The 25,589-nt window shown below is 35.8% G+C and overlaps 1 protein-coding gene across 3 annotated transcripts in view; it reads right to left on the reverse strand.

The window, feature by feature from the left end:
• Positions 1 to 8,803: 8,803 nt before the first annotated feature.
• The window catches only part of LOC106877345 (sodium-dependent noradrenaline transporter), a 179,796-nt gene continuing 163,010 nt past the window's right edge, over positions 8,804 to 25,589 (reverse strand). For all 3 annotated transcript variants that reach the window (XM_089357130.1, XM_089357129.1, XM_089357131.1), the window contains exons 13-15: positions 17,634 to 17,813; positions 14,799 to 14,873; positions 8,804 to 13,052 (exon numbers count right to left, since the gene is read on the reverse strand). In XM_089357130.1, the coding sequence (XP_089213256.1) occupies positions 13,029 to 13,052; positions 14,799 to 14,873; positions 17,634 to 17,813 (279 nt within the window). In that variant the 3' untranslated portion in view covers positions 8,804 to 13,028. The remainder of the gene's footprint in view (positions 13,053 to 14,798; positions 14,874 to 17,633; positions 17,814 to 25,589) is intronic.

Genomic DNA, 25,589 nt, shown 5'->3' on the forward strand with positions numbered 1-25,589 from the left:
ACATTGGTCAGGCCAATAGTAGAAGACACTTGCTTAAGATGACGCGCGTAGAACTGAACCCAATAGTGTATTCTTGTTGAGAAAACCTTTCTACCAATTCCTTATTTAATTAGTGAGGGAGTATTAACATCCCAGGTTAATTATATACTCACAAGTGTTGGTTGTGAATCTTCGTAAAAAATAGATTTTGCTAAAGTCACAGAGAGATCAAAACTCAGTTTCATTGGTCGCGATTGACTTTTCAGGAATGACTGCATAAAAATGAAATTGCCGCTGTGTCTCTCTGCGGCATTATATTGGATGGTTTTGTTTCGAAATAAGCCAAAAGTTTTTGAGCTGAATGAAAGTGAAAAAAGAACAAAAAACAAAACAAGAAAATGCAAAGAAAATTTGCCATATAAACAGTGACAAAGATAAGTACCTGATATTGTTTGAGTCAACCAAATAGAGTTGCAAAAATAGGACATCTTATCAATCCATTTAATCATCAGTGAGTCATGTAAAGTTGAGTTGATTTTACCTCGTTTACAATTTAGAAATCGTGAAAGTATTGAATTTTTTATAGATCTAATCTATCTATCTATCTATCTATCCACACACACACACACACACACACACACACACACACACACACACACACACACACACACACACACATATGTATGTATAGAGGACTGCAATCAGAAACCACAACTTTCAAAAACAAACGTTGCAAAGTGTTTAGAGTGGAGTAAAAGCGTACAGAATTGGCCTCTAGAGCAGTGGAAGAATGCTATTTTTTTGGACGTGTCATCCTTTACCTTATTTCCGGTCACCGGCCGAGTATACGTGTGGAGAGAACCAAAAGAAGAATTTGACCCAGACAGCCTTCTTCCAACTGTTAAGCATGGGGGAGGATCTGCGATGATCGGGGGGGGGGGCTATATCTTGAAAATCCAGTGGCCCAATGGTTTCCCTTCATGGCAGAATTAATAGTCAAGACTGTTTAAGCATTTTATCTGATCAAATTCATCGTATGGTTGCAGAACTGTTTCCGGAGGGAAACGCAATCTTTCAGTATGATAATGCACCAATTCACACAGCTAAAGTTGTTACTGAATGGCACGAGGAACATTCTAGAGAAGTTGAACATCTTATCTGGCCACCACAGTCCCCAGATCTCAATATTATTGAACATTTATGGTGAATTTTAGAAAAAACAAGTAAGGAGTCGATATCCTCCACCATCATCACTACAAGAACTGGAGACTGTTTTCGCTGAAGAATGGACAAAAATTCCTTTGAAAACAATTCAAACTTTGTACGAGTGCATACCTTGTAGAATTCAAGCTGTAATTACTGCCAAAGGCAGTCCTACCCCATATTGAAATAAATTTGTTTGAAATTTTAAGGTGTTTCCATTATTTTGTCCAACCCCTGTACATACGTACATATATTTCAATAGTTTATAACCCGTTAATTATAATTTCTTTTCCTATAATCTAATATGCATAATTTCTCTAAAAAAAAATTTGGGCATATTTAATAGATAGATAACAAATTGTCGTGAATACTATGTTTGTTTTTATTATGTCGTTATCTTTTTGTGTCATTAAAAACTTGAATACTAAACTGGCTTTTCTTAACGTTATTTTTGCATGGATTCATTTATTAGATATATTTTCTTAGTTCACTTTGAATTTAACCCATTTTAGACTGCCTTGATAATATTATGTTAGGAGTGGTATTTTATACTTTTTTTCTATATCTAAATATGTTGGCATGCAAGAACGATCGTCGGTAATGTATGGTATAAACACCAATTAAAAATGTGATTTTCTCCACTCTTATTCTTGTTATATATATATATATATATATATATATATATATATATATACGCATGCATACACATATGTATGTGTATACACACACACGTATATTTATTTATTTATGTGTTTCAGCCAAGTGGCTGCGGTCACACATACATATATGTATATGTATATATGAATATACATTCATATGTATATATCTATATAATACGTATGTGTATATGTATATATATGTATTATGCATATGTATGTATATATATATATATATATATATATATATATATATATATATATATATATATATATATGTGTGTGTGTGTGTGTGAGTGTGTATGTGTGTGTGTGTGTGTGTGTGTGTGTGTGTGTGTGTGTATGTTTAATGGAGAGGACAGGTCTGGAATAACAAAGGAAACAAACAACTTGGAACTAAAGAAATTTAGCGAGAAAGGAATACATAGAGGCGAGTGGGAAAGATTTTTGTATCGTCGCTAGGCCAGCCTGGCAAACAAAGACACTCCCACGGTGACTTTTTTTTATTAAGTAGTACATTGATCAAGATGTATTCTTTTTAAGACGGTACACCGTAGCTTGAGGCATTTTGACTGCTATTTCTAGCAGGTCCAGTGACCTAGAAGCAGCTTTTTTTTCGGCTTGAGAATTTCGTTCTAAATTCACGCCCAAATAGGGGGAAATGCATGTGTAAACTGGAAGGGTACATGCAACCGCTTTTCTAACAAGGAGACAAATGAGAGAGGAATTGAGGTTATTTGAATTCTTTACAGCTCAAACCGACAAACACTTTCGCACCCCATAAACTCTCCCGGCGATCGACGTGGCACAGCCCTAATGGCTATCTAAATCTCCAAGGTTTGGAGGTACGAAAAATATGGAAGGCATCTTTCCTCGCTGGTCTAACATGTAAAGTGACAAAAAAGCATTTCTCTCTGACAGTAATTTCCCTGAAGTAAAATAGAGATTTGGGTATTTATACAAATAAATTAAACTCAAAATTCATTGCAGAACAAAAGCTGATTGTGTCTCAAAGTTGAATAGTACGAATGCTTCGTAAGAGAACTTGGTAGACGGAAACTGTGTGGAAGCCCATATATATGCATGTATATATATATTATATGTGTGTGTGTGTGCGTGCGTGTGTGTGTATACGCGTATATCTTTGTGTTTGTCCCCCACCCTTATCACCGCTTGACAACTGGCATTGGCTTCTCTACATGTCTGTAGGTTCGACAAAAGACACGAACAGCAGCATGATTAGCAGATACTAAAAAAGCAAGTTCTAGGGTCGAGTTGTTCGACTAATCTCGTCAAGGCAATGCCACAACATGGCCGCTGCCCAACAACTGAAACAAGTAAAACAAAGCTAAAAACTTTTTGATCATCTTTTAAATTTGGTTTCATTTATAGGTTCATTGCTGTAGATCAGTCCACCATCAATAAAAAAAAGAAAAGAAAAAGAAAAACACATGCTAATTCCTTGTATATTTCCTATTCAATCAATCATTCTCGCATAATAGAAGTGATCAACGAAGTAATCTAACTGCCACTCAGTTTATTGTTAAATTTGCACTACATCTCTGGTCATAGAACCGCAGCTGACTAAATCAAAAGGATGCCATATCTCGATCTCGAAAGTCGTACATGAGTATTTCTCGGCTCACTTTGCTTCTATCTAAAAGGTTCTATCATAGTCGCAATCGACCTGTTGATAATTACATTATCTTCAAAGCTGAGATCAAACGATTCAACACCTTCACTCTATTACATCCAGTGAGTTCGCTATCAATGGATTCTCTTTCATTTCTTATATTGTCAGATTAACTGCTATTGGGACTAGACTATTTAGTTTACTTTCTATGGCCAATAACCACTCCAATGAGTTGTGATATCGCTGCTATTATACCAACCCAGTACAACATTAACTACTGCACTGCAATATGTACCAATATGCCTCCGTAACTTCCCCTGTTTTGTTTAATCAAGGGAAAAGTAGCGCTCACAACTATTTTTCAGGTCCTCCGAGGCTGGAGGAAGGGACGGGCTCTACAAGGGGAACCCGAATGATGGATGTTGGTGTTAAACGGAGCGAAGGATTGTTTACCATCCAAGTAGGCCACAGTAAAATTTTAAATCAAGACGGAAAAGCAGGATCAAGTATTATAAGGTATCTTGTATAACATTTTTATGATTCCGTCAACTCCTCGCTAATGGCTAGTATCTGAGTTATCCAAGCGAGAAGGATCGATGAGCAAAGTCAACCTTGGCGTGATTGAGCATAAAACGTACGGAGCCACAATAAATACCACAAAGTATTTTACCTAACGTTTCTGCCTATTCGTTGCCTATATCTGTTGCTAATACTACAACTCTCTAAATGCTACTACGTTGATTCAGCTGTATCACAATGTCAGCAGTCCTTTCCGTATAAATTGATAAGAGAATTCGTAGCAGAGTTTCACAAATTCAGCTGCCATGAGGAGATAAATAATGTAATGTTAGATTGTTCTGGGCAATTGTATAGCGCAATTACTGTACTGCGCAACGGTTTCTGAAAATAGCAATTATAGCAATTACTGGTTTGCTTGGATTCTTGATGACACCTTTTACTTCCTACTTGACAAGAGAAAAGATTAAAACCAAATGCGTTGAACATTATGACAATTTTAGAAACCACAAGTTCTAAATATTGGTTTCAAATTTTAGCTCAAGGCCAGCAAATTCTGGGAAGTGGGATAAGTCAATTATATCAATCCCAATGTTCAACTGGTATTTATTTCATCGGCACCGAAAGGATGAAAGACAAAGTCGACCTCGGCGAAATTTGAACTTAGACCGTAATGACGGACGAAATATCGCTATGAATTTTTCCTGATTCGCTAACAATTCTTCCAGCTCACCATCTTACAATTTCCAAATATTGCAGTATCATTGCTAAAAATAAAAAATTCTGGATACTAACGTTATTTTTGCCTTTCATGCTTCCAAGGTCTGTAAGGTAGATACTAGTTAAGTACCGAGATTAATATTTTCGACTGTTCTCCACTCCTTGAATTTCCCGACCATGTGATTTTGTAAAAGATAATAATAGCTCTTTTGTATGATACGCTTGGTTGCATTGGTAGCAGGTGAATATGCACATACCTTTGCCCTGCTTACAGGTGGGTTGTTTGTTCCAGAAACTTTTGAAGCTTCGCTAAACCAACAACGGACCTACACAAAACTTGTTATATCAACTATCAATAGCTATCAAGCAATAGCATAAGAGTAAAGAATCTAGCCACAACTAAAGTAATACGTTAACACACCTATGCAATATCTATACACTTTATTCATGTGTGTAAATTTAGGAAGTTATTAGCAGTTATTCGTTTATATCTGAAATTCCTATTTTTCTATGCAATCTCTTTGAACTGTTTCATAATTCAAGACAGGTTGAAATAATTTCGAACCACTTATAGCAATTGAATGGCCTTGGCAAAACCGTATCACATTTCCCATTTTGACCACTCCTTAAAACAAGCTACTTTTAAAAATTTTTTGTTTGGCTTCGGCAAAAACAAATAAATATATTCATTTTTCAGATCATGGAGCAATCTGCATTTGATAAAAAGAAATATTAGCATAAATTTCCTGTATAGGAAAATAACTCACATACCTACAAACACTTTTCTGTGCGTGCACTCATACACGGACGCACACACGTAATCAAAAACATTCTAAATAGCTTAATTTCCAAGCTGAAAGCATTTCACTTCAACTAGACAAATAACAAGCCTTTGAGAAAAGTATGACAGATCATTAATCACACTTGTTTCTTCTCTATCTCAATAATAAAGGATATTTATTTCAAGCTTTAAAATAACCTGTTTTATTTCATTGTCCGTCCTGTTGATTGGAAATTATATCTCAGTCTAGTGGCATTCTAAAATTATCACTGTTGTTGTTTGGTTTAGTGTCGAGAAGACCTTTGCCCAGAGTCACTCCAGCTATGATTCTTCAGTGATTTTGGAGGTGGGCAGGGATGGAGATTATTTTGGTTACCTTATTTAATGTGTCATTTCCCTTTTTTATGATGTCGGTGTTGTGATTTAAGGGAAATTTGACTGCTATTCTCTGCATATCGAGCTAATCCTTATAGAAGTAACAAGAGGCGTACAGTTGAAACTAGAGAAGCAATAAGTGATGTTGTGGTGGAATGACATATATATACTTCAATGAGCGAAAGTGAGAACTTAGCCTTCTTCAATACACAATAACTATACGCATCAAGGAACTCACAAATACTCAACGTCACAATCTTTGATGACCTACCATCATGATCTGACTTAATATATTTAACATTGATGAAATTGCTCCACAGACGTAGATTCCTTCTCAGAGCGCATCCCATACAAATATCTAACCTCTGTCTAAGCTTACGTAAGATCTACCGGAACTGGCAGAAGAACTTCAAGTTAGCCAGAAAACTGCCTGCAACCATTTGCATGCGACCGGAAAACCAAAAAAGTTCGACAAATGAGCACCACACGATTTGAATGAAAATCAGAAAATGCGCAGATATGAAATTTGCTCTTCTCCTCTTCTCCGTAACCAGACCGATCCATTTCTCGACCGTATTGTAACTTGCGATGGAAAGTGGATTCTATACAATAATAAAAGACGTCCTTCGCAGTAGTTGGACCAAAACGAAGGACCGAAAACCTTCCCTAAACGCGAGCTCTTCAAAAAAAGGCAACGCTGACTGTTTGGTAGTGTACTGTTGGGATCATCCACTATAACTTCTTAAAACCTGGAAAAACCATTACTGCAGGAACATACCGGAATAAACAAACTTGTAACTCGTAGGCAAAAATGTGTTGATTGTAATGGTACTTACTTTGATGAATAAAATTACCGCATTGTTGAAATATATTGTGATGAATTTTATTTTTCAAAACGTTGCTTACTTTTTACTCAGCCTGATACAATGGATTCATTTTGTCCGACGCTCTGACAATTTTTCTAATTCACCACATTAGACTAGTCTTTTATTTTATCCAATCTGGATACCGTAACGTACTTAATCTGACACTCTAATGATTCTCCAGGTTCTCCACCATCATATTATAGTAATATGCAGGCGTGACTGTGTGGTAAGAAGTTTGGTTCTCAACCATATGATTCCAGGTTCAATCCCACTGCGTTGTACCTTGGGTAAGTGCCTTCTACTATAGCCTCGGGATGACCAAGGCCTTGTGAGTGGATTTGGCAGACGGAAACTGAAAGAAGCTCGTCGTAATATACAGGGTGCGATGGGGTATTTGAGAACATTTCGTTTTTAGTTCATTACACCTTCAAATAATTTAAAGTGTTATTTTTTTTTCAGATAACCCTTTCAAGATATGCTAACTCAAGAAATGAAAAGACAAGCAGTCATAGTTGCTATACATGCAAACCACAATGATTTAAAAATTAGCAACTTTCCAAATGTTGCAAGATCATTTGTACACAAAGTTCTGTTGGAACTGGAGGAATGTGATGGCAATATTTCACCTGTATCAAAAAGGAAACAAAATCATTCACAACGCTCAGACACTAAAAGGACACCAGAATTTATACAACATGTTTAACACATTATCGATGAAAACCCCAGAAGATTAATGAGTAGTCCATTGCTAAAATACTTCGGGTGTCAGAGTGGACTCTCAGAACTGTGGTACATCGTGACATTCGATACGAGTCCTATGTAATGAGGAAAGGCCAATTCGTGTTTGCAAAGACACAAGAAAACTGTCTCATCCGTTCAAAATGGTTACTTAACAAAGTGTAAAACCCTCATGAACAAGGTATGCTTTGGTTTTTCTCTGACGAAAAAAGCTTTGGCCATGTTCAAAATTCCAACAGAAGAAATGACAGGTGTTTATGTGCAGATCCTTATGAATTACCCAGAATAATGCACACGAAATTTCCAGCAACTGCCATGGTTTTAGGAATCGTGAATAGCGAAGATCATGTGATGCCTCTCCACTTTTTTCCTTGATCAAAATAAGCAATGAAGTAGTAATGCAGTACGAGGTGTGCGGATAATACCGAACTGATTGGGTGCTTCAAGTTAAGTACTTAATTCAACTGAGCTTTAATTATATATATATATATATATATATAAACTTATACATCCATTTGTTGTTTACACCACCTGTCTTCGTCTCTCTCTCTCTCTCTCTCTCTCTCTCTATATATATATATATATATATATATATATATATACATATATATATATATATATAAACTAATACATCTATTTGTTGTTTACGCCACCTGTCTTCGTCTGTTGTTTTTTTCGTAAATTCTCCCATATATATATATATATATATATATATATATATATATATATATAATAGTTTTCCAGAGGATGTAGCAACCGCTACCAATATAGCATAAGAACTTACCTAAGGGGATCATTAACTAGATTCCTTAAGGGTCGTTCTCACAGTTTAAATTTATATTATAAGGTTTTTAACTTTTAAATTTTCATATTCAAAAGAGACAGAGACTTCAAATTCGATATATCGATTTATTGAATAAATCGATATATCGAATTTGAAGTCTCTGTCTCTTTTGAATATGAAAATTTAAAAGTTAAAAACCTTATAATATATATATATATATATATATATATATATTCACATATATATAACACACACACACACACACACACACACACACACACACACACACACACACACACACACACACATATATACTTATCTATTCATGCATACTTTATGCTTGCATATATAAAGTTGTGCAATAAATAAAACACACACTCTCTCTCTCCCTCTCTCCCACATACACACACTACCTCCTCTCCCCCCTCTCTCTCTGTCTCTCTGACATAGACATACTCATACACTTAAGCAACGATTTAAATAAAAGTGGTATAAAAAAAGCGCATTTTAAGTATTGGTGGCGCACCTCAGATAAAAGCAACAACAATGACCTCAAAGTTTTTCTTTCTTATACTTTATTCATAGTTTCTGTCCTCTATACACATATTTTAACGTTCTCCGAACTGTGACAAATCGAACTGAACAGCAAACCAACTAATATCCTTGTTGATTTCTACGAACCAATGAAAAAAAAACAGATATGAATGGTATGTAAGGGGATTGAAGACAACAAAGAAAACAGTAATAAACATATTAAAACATGTCTGGTTCTTTTCTATATTATATACATGTGTGTGTTAGTGCGCGCGTGTGTGTATGTGTGCGTGTGCGTGTTGGCATGCATGTATAGGTCGAGTGATCTGATGTGTCATAACTAGAAAAACATGAGAGATGAAACATGAAACGTATATTATATCTGCTTATCAATGATGAATGATATTTACTTTGAAAAAAATCCATTTCAAAACAAATTTTTCGTTACTGGATTGATAAGTTTTGACAGAAACAAAATTCTTATATAGTCCTCTTTTACCCTAATAGAACTGTGTGGTTAAAAAGGTTTCACAATGTTTTTAAAATCATTCAAACATTTGTTATACTTCCTGTTATATTTTATCAGTTCTCTATTTGGTTTTTCGAGGGTTAGACAATTAATTAAAAATAATCTTTCATATAGAATATATCCAAACTTACTTCACAATTCAAACTACAAAAAGGTCCGAAAACTATAACAAACTAGATAGATTATTATAGATGGGTAAAAATATTTCCGATTTTTTTTCCATAGGACACAAATTTCACTTGACACGAATTAAAATTTTTAATGGAAGTAGTGATAGTTAGACAGATATTGAGTTCATCAGTAACATTCGTCAAACTGGTTTTAATTTTTCGCCTTGCAAGACTATATGATAATAGGCTTATTAGTATTTTCTTCAACATAGAAAATATAGTACTTATTGATTAGATCTAATATTGATTTTATCTCTACGCTCACTATCGTTTGGTAAGGTGGGGTGGGCATATTCGACTGATTCGAATTGAGTGTATTACAGCTAGTATTTCATTAACATCTGGAAAGATGAAGCAATGCTCGACGTATGAGCGATTTGAACGTGGAACCTATAGCGCCGAAAGTAATTTCTGTAATCCAATGCTCTTCTCTTTCATCCATATCTATCACCCCTCACTATATCTAATATTGATTTATTTTTACTCGACTCATGGTTTCATCTTTTGAGAAAGAGAAAGAAATAGTATAGTTGATTATAATTTCTGCTTAATATTGGTCTCTAATTTTGGTACAAAGCCAGTAATTTCGAGGTAGGAATTAAGAGGTTTGATCTCAGAACGTAAGGACTGAGGAAATACAGCTAAGCATTTTGCCTCGCGCGCTAACGATTCTGTCAGCTCGCAGCCCTAAATTTTTGCATAACATTGATGATATTTATTTTATCGATTCTGATGAAATAGATTCCTTAATGCTTCCATTCCGGTATTTAGATGTGTCGGTCACCTCCACTGCCTTCATTTTCTTAAAGACTTAGACCACGCTGATCTCTAAAATAAGTTTAAAGTTATTCTTGGCTTCAGATAATTCTAACAGTCCTTTATCCATAATTATATATATATATATATATATATATATATATATATATATGTGTGTGTGTGTGTGTGTGTGTGTGTGTGTGTGTGTGTGTGTGTGTGTGTGTGTGTGTGTATGTGTGTGTGTGTGTGTGTGTGTGCGTGTGCGTGTGTATATATATATATATATATATATATATATATATATATATATATATGATCGTGTTTGTAAAACGGAGTTTCGTATCGTGCAAGACTTATATGAAAAATAGTTTGTATTTTCACTCATCTAAAACGCATCATAAGTTCTAAAGCTCCAGTTACACGAAATTAACCTCTAATTTCTACAACCCAAAGGTGTTATTCATACCAAAAGAAACATTAAAATTCAGAGATCATATTTACAATGTAACTCGTTCTTTTTCTACAATTATCTAGAATGACTCACAGTTTACCATTATTGAAATAACCTCTGATTCACAGTGTAGTCATAATGATGAACTTGTAACAAATAGGGCAACGTAATCGGCCATTTTGCATTATCAATAGACTGAGTAAGTTTCAGGCTTTGCATTTTGAGTACTTCTTTTTATGAGTGTTTCTTATTAGCAGTTCGTTAATATTGCACGTAGTTCAACATTGTTCATTTTGTTCTTGATCTTCGCTGCTGTTCGATATTGTTTGTTGAGCATGTTAATTCTAATCAATCCTTTCGATTATAGGTACAAGGCCTGAAATTTTGCGAGGAGGGATTTATTCGATTACGTAAAACCTCAGAGCTCAACTGGTACTTATTCTATCGACCCTGAAAGGATGAAAGGTAAGGTTTACCTCGGTAGCATTTGAAATCAGAATGCAAAGCTGGAAGGAATGCTGCTAAGCATTTTGTCCGGCGCGATAACGATTCAACCAACTCGCTGCCTTCTTAATCCTAATCAATAATAATGCAATGTGTAAATATATCTGATAGAGGATGCATGCTCCTTCTCCTCCATTTGAAATCTGTGCACAATATCTAAGCAAGAAAACAACAGATATGAGAATTACGACAGGGAAGTATCAAAATAGATATTTCCGTTGTTTAACGAAAGTATTTCACAATGCTGGAATTTATGAGCCCTTATGACCAATGAAGAAAGGATTATTATTATTATTGTTCAGTAGTTTTATTTTTATAACGTGCTTTCACTTCACTACCGAGCGCAGCTCTGTGCGCCTTGGGTATGTGCTGTGGTTTGCTGTGGTGCTCTTATGTTTACTGTATTGAAAGTGTTTTGCGTAGAATGTGTGCAGTACCCAGTAGTGCAATTTTCTGTATGTTATATATATTTGTAAGTCCTGGTGTTTTTGTTATGTATTTGTCTGAATATTTTTTTATTATACCTAAGACACCTACTATGATAGGAATTGTTTCTGTTTTTAGATTCCACATTCGAGTTATCTCTATTTCCAGGTCTTTGTATTTTGAAAGTTTTTCCATTATTATTATTATTATTATTATTATTATTATTATTATTATTATTATTATTATTATTAAATGATTAAGAAAATAAAAGTCACCATAATGATCATAAGCTATCATAATTATCGTCATCATTGTCGTCGTCATCACCTTCATCTAAATGAAGTCTAAAACTAGGAGGAATATATTAAAGTTGGACAAAAACCTATCATTCTTAATATATTTAGTTTCTAATGATTAACAGGTAGTGGCTACACTTACTGAAGTTTATCTTCAATGTATGATGACTCATTCTTTTCAAGTGTATAACAGAAATATATGTATATGTACATGCATATCCATCCATCTATCCATCTATCCATCTATCCATGAATGCATTTATCCATTTATCTGCCCGTGTGTCCATCCATCCGTCTATCTGTATGTCTAGATATCTATTCATCTCTCTCGCAGTTTGTGAGTATTCATGTGTATGCATTGGAGTGTATGTGCGATATGTGCATAAATGCGTGTATGTGTGTGTATGTATGTGTGTATGTGTGTGTATGTATATGTACGTGTGTATATGTGTGTAGTGTGTGCACATATGATAATCGATTTGGATTTCACGTTGTAGCTCATAACATTTCTAAATCATTTGAAAATCACTGTCACTTTTTTTAATCTCTGTAATATACATACATGCAATTTGGACAATTTTCAATGCCGTTGCATTTATATTCGTTTCTCTCTGTTAATGTTTCTTTTTCTTCATTTACTATTATTAATATATTATTATTATTATTATTATTATTATTATTATTATTATTATTATTATTATTATTGTTATTATTATTATTATTATTATATTATTATTATTATTATTATTATTATTGAGTGAGAGAGCGGAGTAGTAGTAGCAGTAGTAGTAGTAGTTGTAGTAGTGTCATCGTCGTCGTTGTTGTCCTTGTTTCTCTTTCTCTTCTAGTTAGTTTTTATATGAGTGTGTGGTAGTTTCATTTGAAACTCAACTCCACGTCTGACAGGACGTATCGTTTTGTTTTTCCCTACAGGAGTTCATATAGAAAATTGGTGATATAAGATTGAAAAAAAAAATATAACAAATAAAAACGAATATCTGCAACATATCGAGACATGAAAGTTGTCATCCGATGGTTATCATCGAGAATAAAATGTCTGCAGACCAATGATGTGTCAATTTTTTTTTTTGTTTTGGAACACCGTTTTCTCTCAAAATGCTGTCCAATGACTGGTCTGAAATGATAATGAAAAGAAAAAAAAGTTAAGCGTTATCATAGATTCATAGATTCAATGAAAACGGAAGTAAGGATAGCCCATATTTAGACAGATAGCATAAAAGACATACCCCAATTTCAGCTGTGCATTTCGGGGAAAAAGGTTTTAGTGCATTGAAGCATGTAGTATCGTATCAACCTCAAATATAGGACACGCGATGACATTTTAAGATTTTCTTTTTGGTAAAATATTACATCATATATGTCATCAAATACGGTACTAAATAGATTCCATGTAACTGTATTGATTTTTCTTCTCTTGGCATAAGATCCTATTGTCTTTGGAGGATACTAATATTGTTGACTAAATCGATCTTATATTAATTATAGCAAACACATAATGAAATAGCTACCATCTTCATATTTAAAGATATGTGCATATGGATTAGACTGTCATTTTCAGTTAAATCAACAAGAGAACTGAATAGTACTTACCAACAAAACATTCGTCTGATTTCCAGTGTTGCCACTACCTACTATGGTAAGCTATATCAACATGTGTTATCTGTTTAAAACTACGTGAACTGAAACTTTGAATGCTAAGTATCTTGGCTGTGGAGAGAGTACAATACGAATGACAAAATACCAATCGTTGGTCATTCAGTATGTTGTCTTGTACTTTACTCACTCTTTTGCAACTCTCAATATGTTACTACTATTGTTTCATTAGCCCATCTGCGTTGAACACAAATTGGCCAGGTAAAGATTTATACTAGGATGCTAGAAGGAATAAAATACCGGATTGATAGACGATGAACAAGTAAACTAATTGTAGGAAACGACTAGGATATATTTGTGCGCTTCAACAGAAGCAAAACGAAACAGCTTTTTGTTTCATATGAAATATATATTCCCTACTCATTCATTTTATGATTACATTAATAGTAGTGCCGTATTTTTAGCGCATTTGTAATGATACGGTTAGTTCCGAAATCAGCCTTCTGCGCTTATGAAAAATTCCTCATTCTCGAGTTATTCCGGCCTAAACTGGTTAGCCAGCCCACATTGTGATACACACAGACAGGAAGGTGCATTAGGATACTGAGTGTTCAGTATTTCCTAAGACAACTTATTGCTGGCGATAGCAAGCTTCACTGTCTTGAGCCGTTTCCACTACTCTAAAATAAACAGGTTGTACATCTGTTAAGATTTGTTGAAGAGTCATGAGGTCACTGTATCTCACTAACAACGATTTTTTACGATCGCCTTAAAGTCCTCAGATTGAGTACTCTTTTTATGCTAAAATTAGTAATGATATTTGCTTGAGAAGCTAGTTTACTAAGAACCTTTTTAAAACCACACCTAGTTTGAAGTAAATCTAATTTCCAAAATTTGAGTGGTCCTTTTAATTTTCGAATATACATCTACAGTCAGTAAGAAATCTTTTAAATAATAAATAAAATCCGAATTTAGTGTCACGCCAGACAGATTATTATTAGAAAATTATTGTTTCACTTAACAATCTTAGTCTACAATCAAGAACATGAAAATGTTTCTCATCGTTTAGTTTCAAATATGTAATGATCCAGATTATTTCCAAATAAGTCAGAGACCGGACACCTAATTTCAAGTATTACTATATCCTATAACTAAAATTATTTCTAAGGGTGTTAGTTGGTGTGGAAAAAAAAATAGGGTTTTAATAACAAAATAATTTACATTAATATTTCTCTTTACGTTATGCGAAGTAAAATGTTATATATACCTCAAATCTTTTCACAAATTTAGTCCGTCGAATCTCGCTATGTTCCCACTCAGGTGATATACAGAGGGCGAGTTTCTAAAAATAAAAATTATAATAATGATTAATTCATTGCCACAAAGTCACACATTATTCAGAAGTTTATTAGCTCATTGAATATATCACAATGTTTTCTGTTAACTTATTATATTAGTCATGGAATAACAGTAAAGTCGGATTTGAACTCAGAAAGTACAGGATAAAATTATATATTTTGAGTATATTTAAACCGGTGTTCTATCATTTTGTAAACCCACTATCATAATGGTTGGTTCAGGAAGCGTCCACTTAATTTAATCAACTCAGGTACACGTCAAGAAAACAGGCGAAAAATATGAAGGACAAAGTCGACGCTGGTGAATTTCGAACTCAAAAGGTAAGAACACGAAACTGAATATCGTCACTCTATCCTTTCTGTCATCTAATGCCCTGATAATAATTATCTTATATATAGTCACAATGCTAGAAAATTGAGAAAGGTTAGTCGATTAAACCAACAGTAGTACTTGACTGATACTTTATTTTATCGACTCCAGAAGGATAGAAGACAAAGTTGACATCGGCTCAGAAACTGTGACTAAAACGTACAGAACCGGATGAAATACCACAAGGTATTTCGTTCGGCACTCTAACCACCTTACAAGAATCAACCCGAGTACTAAATTGGCACATTATCATCTCAAAAAGGACGAACAACACCGTCGACCTCAGTAGTGTTTGAATTCGAGGAACTGAAAGTCTAAACGAGTACTTTCAAAGCTTTCAATCAAATGCTCTAACGATTCTGATAATTTGACAGTTTTAATATCCTAATAGTATTGTTAAGCATGTGTCAGCATCATTATGGGAACAGTTACATGTGTACGATAATCAGAGACATATTTGTCCAGGCAGACAAATTAAAACAAGCTCTTTCAGGTCATAGAAGTCAAAACATAAAAAGCCTTTCAAGTCATACAATTTTATATATATATAAAGTCCAAAAATAGCTCCGCAGCACTCAAAATCTATACACGTTTAGTTTAATAGCACAATGCACATAACACACTTCAGGCATAATCTTTTCACGGTAATATGACACAGCAAAACAGAACTTATTCTGTATAACACACTAACCTCCTTCCCTACCTCATCTCCAAAATATCAGAATATTTGGTCGCTGCAAATCTTTCTCGGTGCATTATTAATATCAGTTTATTAATCCCGACATGTTGTAATATAAAATCGACCATAAGATTTATAGGTGAAGTGAAGAGGGATTGAAATAGAATAAACACAACGAAGGCCGTGAAAGTGTGTAGGCTAATGAAGGTTTACCTTGGTAGAAATCAGGATATGCTGTCCTCTGGTGAACAAAACGAAACACTATTTTCTCCATGACATGATTCGAACATCAAATTAGATGTAATATATCCTTTCTCCTATAGACGCAAGGCCTGAAATTTTGGGGGAGAGAACTAGTCGGTTTCATTCAACCCTCGACCTCGGCGCACTTTGAACTGAGAACGTAAAGACGGGAGAAAAGCTGCTAAAACTTTTACCCGGCGTGCTAACGGTTCTGCTAGCTCACCGCCTTAGTTAGATGTGATAAATAAATACTTTTCCAATGATGAATCTTGTAACAAATACCACAGAACATACAGATCAGTTGCATCTCATTAAAAAAGTTAACATTGCAGACAATATGCTTATCAATAAAATAGCATCAACATTAATAACATTCACACATACGCACATACTTTGTAAAACTATATTATATTCGTTTTCATTGGGAGAGGTAGGAGATAGATACAGGATGATATACACCATCTTTGAAACTGAGAAGGTGAAAGAACAAGCCCAAATAGTACGAGACACGGCTGCCCATAAACTGGTCACACTCGAAAGACGAGTGTCACTGTCACTGCATCTACTCTTGACTCGTAACTACTTTCGCGATGCAATATGCGCAGGAAGTCAGGTTCGACGTATCGTTCGATATGAAGCCACCATGGGCATACATGCAGGTCCTTACGCCCTCAAGAAATCACAAAAAAATGTTTGCACAAGACGAGTTTTGTACTATGGTAGATACTGAGAAGAAAGACAGTTCTAATCACAAGTAGGCAGAAAGTCCAGCTGCTACACATGTGCCAATAAAAGTCATTTACATATTTCTGTCCATAGGGTTTGAAAGGAGGAAATCCACAGTAGCAAATCACGGAAGTTGTTGCTCGTAAGGAGGCTTCGGTCGCAACTCTGGAAACTTTGGAGTGAACCGCTTTGTCTTCATTTTCAGGAATCAATCAAGAAATTATCCCTCCTCTCCTCCCCAGTCACAATCGGTTGTTGACGCACAGGTAAGAAGTTTTACCAGTTTCTGAGGGCGATGCGAGTTTTTTTTACCATTCTCAGAGTTTCAGCCAGTGGTGCTGTTGAAACAAGAACATTCGGAGCCTATTGATAATGATGGTACTGTCTGCCTCTCAGTCTGTCTGTCTGTTTCTCTCTCTCTCTCTCTCTAGTTTTTCTGGAAAACAAACTCTCCACTTGCTCTTACTGTTACACATATAGCATTAACTTTGCTTTCGTACCCCTGATAGAGCAAAGCTCCAGAATCGTTCTGTTTGTCTTAAGCCATTAGGACTTCTATGTCTATACTGAGCTTTCAAGACTACATATATTTTTATTTTGTCATCTCTTCAGTTACTATCACCCATAATGGACTACAATGATGACAATGAGCTCAGTAAAAATTTAATTAAAACAAGTAAAAAAACAAGAAAGAAAAATAGCGTAAGATATAGAAATGAAACTCACCTCTTTAAATGTCCCTTCATATTTGGTCATTTGATAAATTGCCATAGCTGGGATGAATGCCATCGATGCTCCTGCGATTAGCCAACCGATAACATTAGCATGGAGAGGGTAGATGTAATGGTGTTTGGAGCTTATATATTCCAACGGTTCGTAGGTTACCACACTCGATATAACAATGATCTGTTAAAAGATAAAATAATACCTGCATGTATATACACACTCATACAAATACACATATGCACACACAAACGCGCGTCGCGTATTCTTTTGTGCTTGCAGAGCTTGTTTTGCGGGGTTGGCAATGCTTGATGAAGTACTGAAGTTTAAGAAGTGAACATGGAGAGGTTGTAAAGCATAAAAAAGGTTATGTACTTTACAAAGGTATAGAGTAACCCATCAGATTAATGAAATATTGTTTTTAACTGAACATAAAAACAGAGTCGAAGAAGAAGAGATCAAACTGGTTGTTGGCACTCCGTCGCTTACGACGTCGAGGGTTCCAGTTGATCCGATCAACGGAACAGCCTGCTCGTGAAATTAACGTGCAAGTGGCTGAGCACTCCACAGACATGTGTATCCTTAACGTAGTTCTCGGGGATATTCAGCGTGACACAGTGTGACAAGGCTGACCCTTTGAATTACAGGCACAACAGAAACAGGAAGTAAGAGTGAGAGAAAATTGTGGTGAAAGAGTACAGCAGGGTTCACCACCATCCCCTGCCGGAGCCTCGTGGAACTTTAGGTGTTTTCGCTCAATAAACACTCACAACGCCCGGTCTGGGAATCGAAACCGCGATCCTATGACCGCGAGTCCGCTGCCCTAACCACTGGGCCATTGCGCCTCCACAGATCTAACTGGAGAGAAGCAGAAAAGGCAGACCACTGTCAGAAATAGTAGAGAAAAGTCGTCGATGGTTTATACTCCATAGTGAGCGAGGGGCCTAAGTAAGTGCCTTGTATGTATGTATGTATGTATGTATGTATGTATGTATGTATGTATGTATGTATGTATATATGTGTGTATATGTGTGTGTATGTGTATATATGTATTTATGTATGTATGTATACCAGAGTTAGGAGGAATGGAGATACCTTGCAGTATTAATGTCGAGTAAATGATCTCCCTTTATGTCTATGCCCCGTTTGCATTACCGTATTTTACCAGAACGATGAAATAAATAACAAGTTAAAAGTATTGTTATCAAATGCAATTGCCCCACCATGGCAGCAGCACAATGGCTGAAACCAGTAACACAAGAACAGAAGGAAAATAATTCAAGTTAATAGCTTTTAACTATACTAAACATTCGTGAGATAACTTGGAATATTATGAGTTTGGTTTCGTATTTCTTTTGTCAGTTTATGATTTTTTGAGAACGATGAAAATGCCTGTAGATATTTGCTTTATATTAATAAATCTACAAGGTCAAACGATAAATATTAAACACAATAATGCTGATACAAAACTTGTTCGGTTTTTACTTTGTTTTCTTCAGACTGTATAAATATATACTTTATTCCATATATAACGAAACCAGTGTTCTCATGACACGTGACTTGCAAAAATGTGCACATGAATATACAAATATTTTCTTTTCTAATGGATCTGCAAATTTTATGCGACTACGCAAGAATGATCACACAAAGTAACTTTTTAGATTTTATCGTTTATTCGAGTTTTTCAAGTTGTATATATATAGAAACTGTATTATATCAAAAATTAAACCTGCAACAATTATGAAAAAAACCCAAAAAAAACTTAGTGATACTGCAAGTGCATGGAAGCATATGAAATCAGGTATGAATTGAAGCTTAAAATAGTATGACCCGAGGAATATGCAAAGAGAACAGTAACAATAAAATAAATAATATTTAATGTCTCTCAAGGCGGCGAGCTGGCAGAATCATTAGCACGCCGGGCGAAATGTTTAGCCGTATTTCGTCTTCCTTTAAGTTCTGAGTTCAAATTCCACCGTGGTCGACTTTTCTTTTATCCTTTCGGGGTCGATAAATTAAGTACCAGTTGCGTACTGGAGTCGAGCTAATCGACTGGCCCCCTTCCCCAAAATTTCGGGCTTTATACCTAGAGTAGATAAGAATATTTTATGCATGTCCAAACGCTAAATCACGGGAGGACTTCGGGTTGAAGCAGTATTTTAACTTTAGATTAGTCAATAAAGTATTCTGGTAGACCATCCACCGGCTTCATAACAAGAAGATTTCTTCTACAGCTGTCATTAAGAGCTCGTCTGAGGTTCCTTTGTCTGCAAAGGAGAGCATCTTTGTGACGTGGAGAGAATATTTTGCTGTTCTCCTAAATTCAGTCACAATAAAATCTGGTGGATAAGAGATGCATCTAAGGGTAAAGACTAACTCATAGAAGATGAAGTCATAGATGCGATTAAAACATTGAAATAAAGTAAGGCCGCTGGAGAGAATGAAATTCGGCCTGAGAATGTTAAGAACTTTAAATGGTCTCTATGCCAGGTAGCTTGGGCCTCTGGAAATACATAAAAGCAATGACAATCCGCAATGGCAATTCCAGGTTTTAAAAACAGAGATAAGGGAGAATGCTCTAATTAATTACGGAGGGATATCTTTGTTGAGTTCCCTACTCCGCCTCGTAAAGTGGTGTAGGGAAATTGCCGAGTAAGGACGAGAAAGTTGATGACGCTGCATGGGGCGCTACATCCTAAAGCAAACTTAAATAGACTGTATATGAAGAGAAAGAATGGTGACAGAGGACTAATTAGTATAGACCATTGTATAAGGAGTGAAATGAGAACGCTTGCCGAGTATTTGATAAATAGTAATGAAGACCTGCTGAAATATGGTGTGAAAGATGTGGGTGTAAATGCAGATGAAATGATGGGCAAGGAAGAGTTTAACGAAAGAGCTGAGGAGAAGAGAAAAGAAGACCTTGAAATGAGAATGCATGGACAGTTTGAATGTAATACACAGGACGTTAAGAATACAGCATCGTGGGCATGGCTTGAGCGAGGTGATTTGAAGCGTACCACCGAAAGCCTGATCATTGCTGCACCAGACCGGGCTCTCGCTACCAATTCAGTGAAGTATAACTTCTATAAAACCTCTGACACCCAGAAATGCAGACTCTGTGGAAAGAATGTGGAAAATGTGACCCACTTGGTAAATGGATGTGAGAGTCTTGCACGAGAAGAATACAAGAGCCGCCACGATAAAGTATGGGTGTATCTTCATTGGCTCTTATGCTGTAAATACCAATATGAAGTAACAGAGATCTGGTATGAGCATGTACCAAATAAAGTTAAGCAGGAGGATGGAAAAGTAACGATACTCTGGGACTGTAATTTTCAGACGGATCGTGTAATCGAACACCGTCGGCCGGATATTGTCATATTGAATAAGAAAGACAAATACTGTCAGATCATTGATGTAGCCACACCAAATGACATGAATGTTGTGAGTAAAGAGGTTGAAAAAATCACCAAGTACTCCGAATTGAAAGTGGAAATGGCAAGACTGCATGGAATGCGAGAGGGTAATGTAAAAGTGATACCAGTGGTGATCGGAACTTTGGGCTCAATACAGTTGAAACTTCAAAACTTCTTAAGGCAACTGGAAATCCCATGCAAGATTGATATCTTGCAAAAAGCAACCTTATTGGGCACAGCGCACATCTTAAGGAAAATATTATCTGTCTGAAGTCTTTGTTGTGACTTGACAGATGACTAAAGACTCCGGTGCATTTCTACCTACACTGTGTTACGAAGGAATAATAATAATAATAATAATAATAATAATAATAATAATAATAATAATAATAATAACAACAACAACAACAACAATGCGATAAAGGAATGCAAAGAAAAGACCGATTTCTCTGTGTATGAGCAAGCATAGAAATATTAACTAGAATCCAGCTAAAAAGAAGCTTTATATGAAAGTAAAACATACCAGTGCTTAAACATTTAGATATAGCTAAAACACACCCCACTGAGGTACCTCCCACATCCCACGCAATACTTATTTTCACAACTCAATGCAACACATACTCTATACAATCTTCAAACAATAAAGCACAGACGCCTATCGTTATGGTACAATCCGCACCCAGCCAACAATTAATACAACACCTTCTACACAATTGTCATATACTCATAATACAACTTGCACATCGCATACTCTATACATTACACAATCTACACAACGAAACACCAAAATAACTCCTGAAACAGAAAAGCAAACCGTTCGACCATGTACGACAATGTTAAACATATGAAACCCCAATTCTATTCACGAAACTATTGGTATAATAATAATAATAATAATAATAATAATAATAATAATAATAATAATAATAAGAAGAAGAAGAAGAAGAAGAAGCTTTTCTACTCTAGGCACAAGGCCCCGAAATTTTGGGGGATTAGATCGACTCCAGTATGTAACTGGTACTTAATTTATCAACCCAGAAATGACGAAAGGCAAAGTCGACCTCGGCGGAATTTGAACTCAGAACGTAAAGGCAGACGAAATACCGCTAAGCATTTCGCCTGACGTGCTAACGATTCTGCTAGCTCACCGCCTTCAACAACAACAACAACAACAACAACAACAATAATAATAATAATAATAATAATAATAATAATAATAATAATAATAACAATAACAACAACAACAAACCCAGACCGTAGAGATGTATAATAGTGTATACATAACAAAAACACCAGGACTTACAAATATATATAACATACAGAAAATTGCACTACTGGGTACTGCACACATTCTACGCAAAACACTTTCAATACAGTAAACATAAGAGCACCACAGCAAACCACAGCACATACCCAAGGCGCACAGAGCTGCGCTCGGTAGTGAAGTGAAAGCACGTTATAAAAATAAAACTACTGAACAATAATTTCAAATTTTTGCCATAAGGGTAGCTTGGGGGAGGTGGGGATTAGACTATTACATCGACCCCAGTGTTTAACTGGTACTTATTTTATCGACCCCAGAAGGCTGAAAGGCAAAGTCGACCTCGGCGAAATTTGAACTCAGAACGTAGTGACGGACGAAACGTATATATTTCAGGGGAAATATTCCTGATATGGAAGTAAACATAGATCGCGATAGATTAGCTAACCTAAGAAGACTTTCTCAAAACATGAAACAGAGAAATAGAACACTTAAAAGAAAGAGGAAATAATAAAAAAGAGAAAACGAACGAAGTAAAAACGCAACAAAGACGCAAACAACTATGATTCATACAGTAAAAGCAAAACCAAGGAAAAGTAGGAAGATAAAAAAAAGATTTGATAATATAACATTCTAAATGTGAAAATTATGAAAATGATAATAGTCTGTACATGGAAATAAACAATTAAAATCGATATAATGTATTGTTATGGGCGTAAGAAATACCGCCCCCCACCCCCACACACATACCGAAGGATAAAGCTTATTTATAAAATAGTAGCAACAATAAAAAACCCAGGTCAAACCATAGTAAAAATAATAGCAACAGGCATAAACTAAAACGGACCAAATATTTTGTTGTGTTCGGAGGGTCATTTTGTTAGTATTAAACGTACGCACTAGTTTTATTTCACTTCTCTTTATTATTAATAGTCAAACAGTTTGTCATTTACCCATTTAACTAATCGATTGCTTGGTTTATTACTCGCTCAGTCGAGCAAACAATCAGCCAGGTTCGTCAGTATTCTTTCGAAGGAAAACTGAAGTATAGGGGCATGTTATTGATGAGGTCATGAATGGTGACGAAAGACTGATGAATCTAGTTGATTGACCGAACGAGTAATCATACAATCGATAAGTTAATTGGTTAAATGATTAAAATAAATAATAAATAAACGCACCCTTTTAAAGCCTAGCCAGGCTCATGGGCCCGGTTTCCCATTTCAGTGGCGTATGTGTTCCCCAGCTGGACGGGACGCCAGTCCATCGCAGCGTTACCCATTTTTGCCGGCTGAGTGAACTGGAGCAACGTGAAATGAGGTGTTTTGCTCAAGAACACAACGCGTCGCACGGTCCAGGAATCGAAACCACAATTTTGCGATCATGATGCTGACACCCTAACCACTAAGCCACGCGCCTCCACCAAATGATTAGCTTGTTGAGTAATAATCTTTTCTACTCTAAGCACAAGGCCCGAAATTTTTGGGGAGGGGGCCAGTCGATTAAATCGACTCCAGTACGCAACTGGTACTTAATTTATCGACCCGGAAAGGATGAAAGGCGAAGTCGACCTTAGCGGAATTTGAACTCAGAACATAAAGACAGACGAAATACTGCTAACTAGTTGAATAATAATAACAAAAGAAATGAAACAGAACCAATGCGTCTGTTTATTATTGGCCTAATGACCTTCCTGAGATACAACAAAATCTGTTTCAATACACAAGTTCACATCAAGAACCTTGCAAGCCAAGTACAAAAACAAAGTAAATCAATATATCTAGAAACAACAGTAGCTAGAAAGGCAAGAGGGAATTCCCTGAGATCATCTCATGTGGGAATATAAAATTACATGCAAGTAACGTGGTAAACAAGCATGCAGGAAGAGATGGGAAATAAAAGGAAAAAAAATATCTCAGTCGTTGAAAAGAAAAACAAAAATGGAGAGACAGTTGCTACGGAAATATAAATAGGAAAAAGAATAAAAAAGAAGACGCAGCCGAAAGGAAAGAACACTTGAAACGAAAGATCTTGCTGAACAACAATAAATCTGTCGATATGAAAAGCGACAGCGAATATTCGAACACAACAAACACTTCGACTTCAAAACAATTTCAGGAATAAATAGGTTAAAAATATATCAGTAATCAATGCATCATCAAGAAAAAGTGATGCATAAATATAGAATTTAGAGAAATTTTACGGGAAAAAAATGTTCAAAACAACGAACAGCTGCGCAAGACCGAAACAACTAAAGAATCTCAATTCAGACGCCATTAAAAAACGAACAACTTAGGGCATCTGGAAATGATATAATCCAATACTTCTACTTCATTTGTTTAATAGACATGCTGAAATGATGGTAAACATATTCAACAACGCATTGACGTAAGTAGAAAAACAACTGAATGGCATACAAAGAGAAAACAATCAATTAACAATTAGTGGAAGACAGTAGAAAGAGAGAGTACAGTTTAAATATTGGTTTTGAGTTTTGACACTAGGCCAGCAAGTTTAGGGGAGTTATGTGAGTCGATTACATCGACCACAGTGCTCAACTGGTACTTATTTTATCGACTCTGAAAGGATAAAAGGCGAAGTGGACTCCAGTGGAATTTGAACTCAGAACGTGAAGCCGGACGAAATGCCGCTAGACATTTTTCCCGGCGTGCTAACGATTCTTTTCTACTCCAGGCATAAGGCCCGAAATTTTTGGGGAGAGGGTCAATCGATTAGATCGACGCCAATACGCAACTGGTACTTAATTTATCGACCCCGAAAGGATGAAAGACAAAGTCGACCTCGGCAGAGTTTGAACTCAGAACGTAACAGCATTTCACCCGGCATGCTAACGATTCTTTTCTACTCTAGGCACAAGGCCCGAAATTTTGGGGGACGGGGCCAGTCGATTAGATCGACCTCAGTATGCAACTGGTACTTATTTTATCGACCCTGAAAGGCAAAGTCGACCTCGGCGGAATTTGAATTCAGAACGTAAAGGCAGGCGAAATACCGCTAAGCATTTCGCCCGCGAAGTCGATCTCGGTGTTTCAGAGGTACAGCCCCCTAAAAATCCCCCGCGTATTATATTCAAGGGCGGACTATACTCTAGGATTTACGGTATGCACGACACATATTACATAGATCGCTTTCAATACAATAGAAAAACGCAAAAACACAAAACCTTTTGAAACCATTGCAGATATTCTAGGCAAGCGGAGCTGCTCCTAATTGTGCAAGAAAAACACACTATTAAAATAAGATTCCTGTAAAGAAAGA

Source organism: Octopus bimaculoides, chromosome 9 (genome assembly GCF_046866305.1).
Source record: "Octopus bimaculoides isolate indiv1 chromosome 9, ASM4686630v1, whole genome shotgun sequence".
In the NCBI taxonomy this organism is placed as follows: Eukaryota; Metazoa; Mollusca; class Cephalopoda; order Octopoda; family Octopodidae; genus Octopus; species Octopus bimaculoides.